An 11101-nucleotide genomic window follows, 5' to 3' on the forward strand; every position below is an offset into this window, starting at 1 on the left:
TTAACTTGAAATCCTGTCTTCGTAGTAATCCCCTTCAACCAAAACTATGATTCAATTGTTTCTATTGAGAGATGAATTTTGTCATCTCGACAACTCTTGTTTTCAAATCAATTGACCTAAAATCTTGATGCTTAGCAATTCTCTTCAAATTTTTTTTTAGTTTTACCCTTTAATAATGGGTTAGTTTTTATCAGCTTACTTTCTATGAGTGATCCAGTTCTTATGACTCATGTTGCATTTTTGATAAGTTAACTCAAGCTACTTTTACTTTTGTCTATTTTTTCAATGTCGTTTTCCCCCCCTTAAACACTTGACTTTGAATGAACTAGGATGTTCTCTTTGATTTATATGAGATTATCATAGTCTCATGACCCATATCACGAGTTTTTCAAGTTAATCAGAGTTGATTTAGGTTAATCCAATATGTCACCATCTCAGTATTTAAAAAAATATTGTTTGTATGTTTGATTTTTCTGCTAAAAAAAACACTTTACAATGCTTTTGATTTTTTGTATTTTTTTAATGATCCGACCAGTGGCATAACGCAGGTCAAACATTTAGTATAAAACACTAAAAGACATGGAGAAATTATTATTCTGCATGCCACCATAACCCTTTCATAGTTCACTATAAACTTCTATAATGATTATTTTTGTATGACAACTCCCGCTCCCCCCCATGCACGCGCTCTTATAGGAACAAATTAGAGGCTAATTTAAGTTATATGTAAGGGGAAAATGAGATTAAAAAACACGAGACCAAAGTTAAAAATACAAAGAAAATAGGTTGCTTTTTAAAGTTTGGTTGAAATGTTCATTATAAACCCCAAACTTTCCAAATTAAAATTATTGGGTTCTTTCAATTTTTGAAATTTTAGGAAAAAATCAATTTTAGTTCAAAATTTTATTTTTATTATTTTTATGTTCGTAGTTTGAGAGAGGTGAGAGATGGAAAGAGTTAATGGGTTCTAATGGTAGAAAGATAAAATCAATCATTGTTGGCATTGATTCTGGCATCAAAATAATCAATTTTAGTGTTAATGAGTTTCATTTAGTGAGTTTCACTTAATTATTATTTTTTTGCCTTAAAATTGACTAAAAATAATCTTGGAAAGATTTTTTATTTTGGATTGATTTCAAGTTTTTATATTGTTCTTTTTTAAGGCTATTAAGAAGTTTATTAAGGTGTATAAAATGTTTTTCAAATGTTTAGGGTAAAAAATGGCTCAAAATTGGATTTATAGGTTATAAAATCACAAGGCTTGATTTTCTTACCACTATAATGGCTTGAATATGAGTAACACACAAACAAATATGATTTATTTAAAAAACAATTGGGCAAACAACATGTTATCTATCATATTAGCTCTTTTTTTTTAAAAAATAAAATAAAGACACTTATGTTGACACTTCTGAATGTGCTAGGAGTGTAAGTGCAAGCTTGGCTTACGAAGCCTAAAGCTTAGTAGTGCCTAACTTTTTTCTTTGTTTTTTATTTCTCTAATTTTTTTATTTTTTTATTAATAAAAATAAGTCTTTTTTTCCAAGCTCTTCTAAACATTTTTTTTTAATTTGTTTTTGCTATTTTTGTCCCCTCTGATCTTGCATTTTTTTTGTTGATAAAAAGTATTTCAAAATATTTTTTAATTTATGTTTCAATTAATATATCTTCTTTATGATTTTTTATTTTGCTTATTTAGTCTTTTTTAAATATTTTTTTTATTTTGTATGTATTTATTTTTTTAAAAATATTATCCTAATTCATCTATAATTTTTTATGCTTTATATGGATGAAATTTGTTTTTTAAAAATAAAAAAAAATATTTATTTTTGGATAATATTTCTAATCTTTTCAACTTTGCATAATATTTTTTTTCTTTTATTTTATTCAATCAATTTCATGTGTGTCTATTTTTATTATCATTTAATTGAATAAAAACTAATTTTAATAAAAACAATTCATTAAATACAACCGAAAAAGTAACCAATATTATGAGATTAAATATTTTAATTTATATCTGTCTCTCAAATTTTCTAGTTTTGTTTTTAATTATTATAAATGATGTTTTTAATTTATTTACATACATAATTATTAATTGTTTTAAATTAGATTCTTGCATAACTTTTTAATTTATATTTACTATTTTTTATATAAAAAAATTTAGAAAGCTTTTATATTAATTTTCTTTTCTGAAAAAATAACCCAACTCATGTAAGCTCGGATCAGATAAAAAGTTTTAGGCCCTATTTATTTGCTGGAAAGTAATTTCTTTATGGAAAGTAAATTATTTTCTAATGTTTGGTAGTGTAATGAAAAATAAGTTGGAAAACATTCTAGTATTTGGTTATATTATGGAAAATAAGCTGAAAAATAACTAATTAATATTTTATTTCTCTCAAGTTTATTAAAATAATAAAAAATTAATCTTATAAATTAAAAAGTTGAATGAGAATAAAATTAAAAAAATATAATTTCATAAATTATCTCAAATAAAATAAATAATAATTAAAATAATAGAGATCAAATCTAAAACATAAAAAAATAAAAGATGAAAAAATTAAAATAATAATAATTATTATTTCATAAATTATTTCAAATAAAATAAATAACAATCAAAATAATGAGTACCAAATTTAATAGATAAAAAAATTCAATAAAAAATGATTGAGAAAAAGCAAATAACAATTATAAAAATGAGAACCAAAATTAATATAAAAATTAAATTTTAAAAGATAAAATTAAAAAAAAATATTCAAAATAAAATATATATAGCAATCAAAAATTTAAGAATCACATTTGATATAATCAGCAAATAATATGACATTTCTAAATTTTTCATAACTTCTGGAAAATGTTTTCAGCCCAAATGTTTTAGGAAAATATTTTTCTAAAAACTAAGTCAATTTTTTTTTAACTAAAAAGTATTTTCTATTAATTAATTTTTTTAATAATAAATAAATACAAAAAATTTAAAAATAATTTTTCAAAAAAATAAATTTCAAAAATCAAACATATCATTAACTATCTTCAGTTTTTATACTTGAAAATCAAAATTGGCTGATGATCAAAATTCGAAGGCATCTACTTTCCAGAAAAGTGGGGTCAGGGGTGGTAACACAAAACGTCTGAAAAAGTAACCCATGGCACACATACCTTTGACAGACCATGCAAGACTCACCAGGGTACAACAGGGGCACTTAAGTACTTTTCTACCCCATGAACCTGAAAAATATTATTTATTATAGTAACTTGAAAAGAGGGGGGCGAGAGAGAGAGACAGCAACTACTTTTGTGTGTGGGTGTGCTTTCTGAGTGTGGCCTGGCCAGTGGCCTCTCTAGAGACAGCAGCACCAACCCAAAAAATTTGGTTCTCTTCTCGCCTTCTGTAAATTCTCCTTTTTTTTTTATTGGTTAGCTACCTTCTTCCAACTCCAACTGCTTGGGGTTTTGTTGCGCCATTCCTTCTGCTCCGTCGCTTCTTTACTATATGTCAGTCTGATCTAAAGGAAAAAAGGAAAGAAAAGAAAAGAAAAAAAACACACTCGCATTACATTACATTCTTTTACACAAATGCCAGCATTTTAGCATTTACAGCCCAACCCATAACACACAAAACACACATTTCCTGTCTAACTTCTCTTCTTGTCTCCTATTCATCAACCAAGACTACAACATGTCTTCCAAAACCAAGTAAGCAGAAACAGGATATGATTTTTTTTTTTAATTATTACAGTTATTATCTTTACTTCAATGAATGTTACAAATTTTAAATTTTGATTCCAGATATGGGAATATTGTTTTAGATTATGCGATTAACAGGTTTGATCTGCTGTTCACTAGGGGTTTTTTTCTCTTTTATCTAGTCTTTTTTTTTTTCAAAGTGTATATCTTTTTCTTTTCTTTTTTGTTGTGTCTCTCTGCTTTCGCACTGCAACAGTATCCATGTTTATCAAGTTTGAATTTTGAATTCATATTTAACATGGGTTTTGCTTCATTTATTCGTTCTTAATCCTGATCCATGGTTTATTATTTCTTTTCTCGTGATCTAATTGCTTTCTTGTTTGGATCTGTTCATGTATCATTTCTGCCCCAAAGGTTAAAGTTTAATTTATGTATCTCTCTATGTAATTTCTGTGCTGTTATGTTACAAAAGAGTTCCCAAATTTGACACAGATCCATCCTATTGTGATTCGGGTTGAATTATTTTGCTTACATATTTCTTGCATTTTTTGTTTATATATATAATGGTTTTTCTATGAGATAGTGTAATGTTGGTACTTTAAAACTTGAACAGATCTGGTTTGTCTGAAACTCCTCCTAGCAAACCATCACCAGCAACTCCTAGAGTTAGTCAACTGAGTCGAGGAGTGGCTAAATCAGAGTCTGATTCACTTTCTCCCCTGCAAAGTTCACGTCTTTCAGTTGATCGATCACCACGATCCATCAACTCAAAGCCCACAATTGATCGTCGGACACCAAAGGTTACTAGAGCTACACCCCCTGAAGTAAGTGTGACTAAATGCCAACAAATTTTGGTGATTTTCATCTCCGACATTTGATGGCATGTTTGATTCTGCTTTCAAATATGTGTTTAGTAACTGGAAGAAAGAACTGTTGGGGGTACATTGTCGTTAATGGATGTTGTTTCCTCTCAATAATAATGAAAGCATGGAAAAGTAATCCTTGAAATTTCTTGAATTGGAAACTATGAATGCTGGTATTGAGAAGCCGGACAATAAAGCATGTTTTTGTGACATTTCAAATAATGTTTTCGATGGGCAAGGAGGTTTGTTGAAATGGCTGCATGTGTCCTTGCTATGTTTAATTGTGAAAGGAAAGTAAATTTTTTGCTTTGATCCTTGATTTGTTAATTGAATGAATTTGGTTTTTAGAAACCTCAGACACGAGTGGTGAAGGCTTCAGAGTTGCAGGTGCAATTGAGTCATCTCCAGGAAGATCTAAAGAAAACAAAGGAGCAGTTAGAATTGATTGAAAAAGAGAAGGCACAAGCAATTGATGAACTGAAACAAGCTAAGAAAGCTGCCGAGGATGCAAATGAGAAGCTTCAAGAAGCTATGGTGGCTCAAAAGCGAGCTGAGGAGGATTCTGAGATTGAGAAGTTCCGGGCTGTTGAGCTGGAACAGGCTGGGATTGAGGCAGCCCAGAAGAAGGAAGAGGAATGGCAGAAAGAGCTTGAAGATGTAAGAAGCCAACATGCTTTGGATGTTACTGCCCTTCTCTCTACCACTCAGGAGCTTCAAAGGTTGAAACAAGAACTGACTATGATTACTGATGCAAAGAACCAGGCACTGAGCCACGCTGATGACGCAACTAAGATTGCTGAGATTCATGCAGAGAAGGTGGAGATTCTTTCATCTGAGTTGACCCGGTTGAATGTATTACTTGATTCAAAGCTTGAAACAGAGGCCAATGAAAGCCACAAGATAGTTTTGCAGCTTAAAGAGGAGATAGATTCATTGAAACAACAGCTTGAGAAAGGTAAATGTTTTGAGGATAAGTTGATGGAAAGAGAGGCTTTCATAGAACAGCTCAATGTTGATCTAGTAGCTGCCAAGATGGCCGAATCTTATGCCCGTAGCTTAGTAGAGGAGTGGAGAAACAGGGTTGAGGAATTAGAGATGCAGGCTGCCGAAGCAAATAAGTTGGAGAGATCTGCATCAGAGTCTTTGGGTTCATTCATGAAAGAACTCGAAGCAAACAATGTTTTATTGCATGATGCAGAAACTGAAATGGCTGCTCTGAAAGAGAAGGTTGGGTTGCTGGAAATGACAATTAGAAGACAGAAAGGGAATCTTGAAGAATCAGAACATTCTCTTGGTATGGTAAAGGAAGAAGCATTGTTCATGGAAAAAAAGGTTGAGTCTCTGATGTCCGAGCTGGAAACTGTGAAGGAGGAGAAAGCCCAGGCTTTGAACAATGAGAAGCTTGCAGCTTCTAGTGTTCAAAGTCTGTTAGAAGAGAAAAACAAAGTTGTCACCGAGCTGGAGAATGCCAGGGATGAGGAGGAAAAGAGCAAGAAGGCAATGGAGAGTTTAGCTTCAGCCTTACATGAAGTCTCTGTGGAAGCAAGGGAAGCCAAAGAAAGGCTGGTATCAAATCTAGTGGACCATGAAAATTATGAAACCCAAATAGAAGACTTAAGATTGGTCCTGAAGGCAACTAATGAAAAATATGAAACTGTGCTTGATGATGCAAAACATGAGATTGAACTCCTTAAAAAAACTGTTGAAGAATCCAAGAATGAATTTAAGAACTCCAAGGCCATGTGGGATCAAAAAGAAGAAAATCTGGTGAATTCTGTGAGGAAATCAGAAGAAGAAAACATCTCTTTGGAAAAAAAAATAGATAGGTTGGTGAATTTGCAGAAGCAGACTGAGGAAGAAGCTTGTGGAATGAGGGATGAAGAAGCTCATTTGAAGGATAGCCTGAAGGAAGTTGAAGCTGAGGTGATATCTTTGCAGGAAGCTCTTGGGGAAGCAAAGGTTGAGAGCATGAAACTAAAAGAAAGTTTATTGGTCAAAGAAAATGAGTTACAGAATATTATTCTGGAAAACAAAGAGCTCCGAACTAAGGAAGCTTCTTCACTTGAGAAGGTTGAGGAGTTGTCTAAGTTACTTGAGGAAGCTATGGCTAAAATTCAAATGGTGGAAAATGGGGAGCTAACAGACAGTGAAAAGGACTATGATTTGCTTCCAAAGATGATTGAGTTCTCCGAAGAAAATGGAAATGTGAGAGAAGAGAAGCCCAAAGTGGAGGAGCTTCCACCACAGCAAACTAGCGAGCTGAAAACAGAAAATGCACAGGAACAGTTTAATGGCGTGACAAATGAGGCTGTTCAGATGGATGCTCACAAAATTGAGAATGTGAATGGAAAACCGAAGGAAGATGAGAGCAAAGAAAAGGAAGATGACTCTGTGGAGGTTGAATTTAAGATGTGGGAGAGTTGCAAGATTGAAAAGGAGCAGGAATCCTTCGAGGAGAAAGTGGACTCCAAGGTGGATGGCGGTGAGAGCTTCGATCAAACAAATGGTTTATCTTCAACTGAAAATGTGGATGATGGTGGAAGCTCACCTGCAAAGCAGCAACAGCAGAAGAAGAAAAGGCCTTTGCTCCGCAAGTTTGGAAACCTACTCAAGAAGGGAACGAGCAACCAGAAGTAGGAACAGTGACCTATTATGGCCTGACATATGCCTAATTAGCAGGCAGGTATATTGGATAATATCTTTCAACTGAGTGTTTGCTTTGTTGGTTTTGCTTCTGATTTTGAGATAGGTTTATAATGAAGAGGTTTGTATTATCATTAGTCTTTCCCCTCATCTGATGTGATTACATTTAGGGGTGTATCTTGCATGTCATGGAGATTTTTTCTTTCCTCTTGCCCCCCTTGTCTAAATTTATGAAAAGGAGAGGTGACGTTATAATTGTATTTTAACGTGTTTTCATCTATTATTGTTAATTGTTGGCGATTTCTCTGGGATAGGGGGTCGGGATCTGTTGATCTGCCAGGATGTTGGATTAAATTTTTCTTACTAAAATTTTCGTTATAACTATCTTGTTTTTTTTCCCGTAAGAAATTTCATTATTTTTAGAGGTGACAACTCTCGCAGCTTCATATATCTTTGTTCTTTCTCAAATAAGGGGTGAAAGTGTCAAACTGAGAACAGGCAAATGAATTATTACGAGCTTATTTGAGTAACTGAACTGCCTTAGCAATGCATGACTAAACTGGGATCGCTAAACTCAAATCGTTGTATTTTTAGGACAAGAAAGCGCCATTTGTTTCTTACAAGTACGAGGTCAAACAGGAATCTGCCTAATTGCCCAAAAATAGGAGTGATGAGAAGATGGAGGTTACCCGATTAGGGACGCCAAAGCGAGAGCTTGCAAGGGGGTATAACAACAAATAGATCGTACGTGGAAAATGGCCCCGAATTACTGTTTCAAACATACGCGAAAGTCGTTTTTTTTTTTAAAAAAAAATATTTAGTGTAGTTATTTAAAAATATTGATGGAATTTTATATATATATATATTGAAATAGTATAATTTGTATATGTGCCAATTATAGTTATTTAATCCAACCTAGAAGTTGGCTCGATCAAGGAGCTAGTTGGATCCTAAGTTATATGAGTTGATCTAGATTAACCTAAATAAACTTAGAATATAAAAATAAAATTAATTTTTAATATTTTATACAAAAAAATTAAAAAAACAACCTCGTGAATATACTTGAGATATGTTATAAATAATAAAGTTTAAAATATTATTTCTAAAATTTTTGTTATCTCACATTGAAAAGAGTAATGGTAGTATATTATCCTTTTAAGTTGAAGTATTTAAATCAAAAGGGTTTTTTTATCATACATTAAAAAAACATAATTTTTTTTAAAGTATATATACTAAAGGGCTTTAAATCCCACATTGAAAAAATAATTTTTTTCTTGTGAACATAAAGTATATATACTAAAACGTTTTAAATCCCACGTTAAAAAAAATAAAATATTATTCTAGTATTTATATAATGAACTCTAAAAAGGATTAATAACTAACTAAAAAATATAAAAAAAGATAGGTCTCTGGATAGGAGAAAAAACACATTTAAAAACAAGATCTAGTTTCAATTGGGTTTTGCCGGGTCAACCGGGTTTTGTTGAGTTTTTTCTCATCTTGGTCTTTTATCTTACTCGGACTGGTCCAGTTACTAGGTTGATCCACCGGGTCGGTCTAGGTTTAATAACTATAGTCACAATATAGAAAACATGACTTTTATATCTTCTCGTTAATCCCATAAAAAAATATTTTAAATAGATAAAAAAAAGACAAAAAAAAATCTTTAAAACACACTAAGTTTAGATTATAATATTATTGTATTATAAAAAAGACTCAACAATATGAATCTAATTACAACAAAAAAAGACAACCAAGAATATATTGAGTGGGTCATACTTGTTACCTAAAAATGGAGGGTGGCTTACTTGTCTTTGACGACAAGTGTGATCCACTTGAGTCATTATTGGTAAATTTTTTAGTGTTGTTAAATTCATTTCATTGATTTTTTTTTATGATACCAGTGGTGTTGTAATTGAAGTTTTGGTGTGTCTATATAATTTTTTTGTTTTTTTTTATTTCTCCTTTCTCTCTCATCTCTCCTATTTAATTAATATATTTTTTTATTGGATATCGCCATATGTATAGGGACAAGCTATAAAAATTATAATTTTTTTTTAAAACATGTACAAACTATAATAATTTATCCAAATTGTCTTGTTATTTAACCATTATTTTTAAAACATATGCTAAAAAAAAAAAAGGCCGTCAAAGTCTTTCAATGTCTCCTTGACTGAAACCTCAAAATAAACTTACCTCGAAGTGTCTAAATGTATGTAAAGAAAGAACGTGCCTGCGCATGTCTATATGTATATATATAACTGAAAGTTCGGTTCCTTAGAAACTACAAACTAAAATTAGAAGTATTTTCAAGTTTGGTTACTTGAAAAATCTTATTGGGATGTGGAAAACAGTAACCACTTCTAATCTCATACGCAAAGGAATGAAACCAAAACAAAGTCTTCTGTTTCAAAACCAAAATGGTTGGATGTCTAATGCCTGCCATTAACTTTTCAAGTTGTGATTTCAACCCCTTCGTCAGTTTGTTTCTCTAAAGGATTTGGACAATAAATCTGCACAACTGAATTAAAACTATATATGATTAGGAACGTGTATAATTTTATGAACAAGTCAAAAACATATTTCAAGAAGTGGGTAAAGATGCTTCAATTTCAAGATTGTGATATTAAAATATTCAATCTTAAAAATGCTTTTAGCAAAAGCAAGCATAAGCGGGTCCATCCATCTGGTAATGGGTCCTTTCTTTCTTCTATCGTCTGCCTGAACACATTTTCCACCTTCAAGAAAATATCCTCCCATCTTATTGATGGCTTCCCCCCCTGCATCATTATCAATATCATGTGACTTGTGAGCGCTTATAATAATTGTATTTGAAGGTATGAAATGCAGAATTTTTTCTTTTCTTCCTCCCTGCTGCTGTAGTATAATAAATCTATGTCCAAATTATTGACGTTGAGAAAGGCAATTGATCATAAAAAAACACATAGTTTATTTGTTCATTTCATTGTTTTTCTGATACGGGGAGGATGAAACAATTTCTAACCTCCATTGTGTTGAATTGCCAAATCGTAGAATAACGAATAACATTTGAAAAAGAGAATCGCTTCAGATTCTAACTGTTCCCACACCTTAACTTTTTGCCTTTTGACCAACCCCTTCATTCACCTTTTACTTTCATGCTAAGTATACCATGATGATGTCTTGACCCAGCGAAACTTTTCTTCTTCTTCCATGATAAAAATTAATATAGTTCTCACTTCTTCTTGAGAAATTTGAAATGAAAAAGGTTTCATGCGTCCTAGGATTACCCTCCTCCGGCTTTACTTCCATTTTTGCGGAAAAACTTCTGCAACATGATTACTACGGGTAAAAAAAAACAGAAGAGAAATAAACAAAAAAAATGATAAGATCCAAGAAATTTGGATCCTAGCATAACTGTATCTAATACTCAAACATAACTCTCTAGTATCTTACTAGGAGTTTCTTGGCATATCTTTCTACATTTAATTAGAAATTCAAGTCAATTGCAGTTTCAAAAGTTTTTGTGATACTAGTAAAAGTGATGTAGATTCTTTTATTTGCTGCTTATTGAATTTTAGATTTTGGAAATGAATATTCTCCTAATGATATATGGATATTCAATAATTTATTTGGAGAGTTTTTTAGTTTTACAAGGATTTTTAATGAAAAAAATATAATTTCTAAGTATACTAAAAATTCTTTAATATTTCGAAATCTTTTTTTTTATAAAGATTTTTTATTTATCCTAGCTATTGAAGAAAAAATGAGCTGACGGTATTTAATGATTTAATGACAGATTAATTGTTTGTGTTGGACTATATAAACTTGCTTCACGAAGAATTATATTTTTTATTTAAGTTTTGTGTTTTTTTTTTATTTGTTTTAGTTTTTATTTGGATTTTTTACTTTAATTTGGATTTATAACAGCCCAT

The 11101-nt window shown here is 31.2% G+C and overlaps 1 protein-coding gene across 1 annotated transcript; it reads left to right on the top strand.

Moving 5' to 3' along the window:
- The first annotated feature begins 3269 nt into the window (after window positions 1-3269).
- LOC105116388 (WEB family protein At3g02930, chloroplastic-like) lies at window positions 3270-7453 on the top strand. The gene is made up of 3 exons (XM_011013721.1): window positions 3270-3690; window positions 4295-4505; window positions 4893-7453. The coding sequence occupies exons 1-3, from the start codon at window positions 3674-3676 to the stop codon at window positions 7179-7181; spliced, it is 2517 nt and encodes an 838-aa protein (XP_011012023.1). The 5' UTR covers window positions 3270-3673; the 3' UTR covers window positions 7182-7453.
- The last annotated feature ends 3648 nt before the right edge of the window (window positions 7454-11101 follow it).

Source organism: Populus euphratica, unplaced genomic scaffold (assembly GCF_000495115.2).
Source record: "Populus euphratica unplaced genomic scaffold, PopEup_1.0 scaffold923.1, whole genome shotgun sequence".
Lineage (NCBI taxonomy): Eukaryota > Viridiplantae > Streptophyta > Magnoliopsida > Malpighiales > Salicaceae > Populus > Populus euphratica.

Excerpts from the sequence above, each read along its gene's own strand:
- LOC105116388 (XM_011013721.1), top strand. Across the intron at positions 4,506-4,892 it reads CTAGAGCTACACCCCCTGAA|AAACCTCAGACACGAGTGGT; the intron begins GTAAGTGTGACT and ends TTTGGTTTTTAG.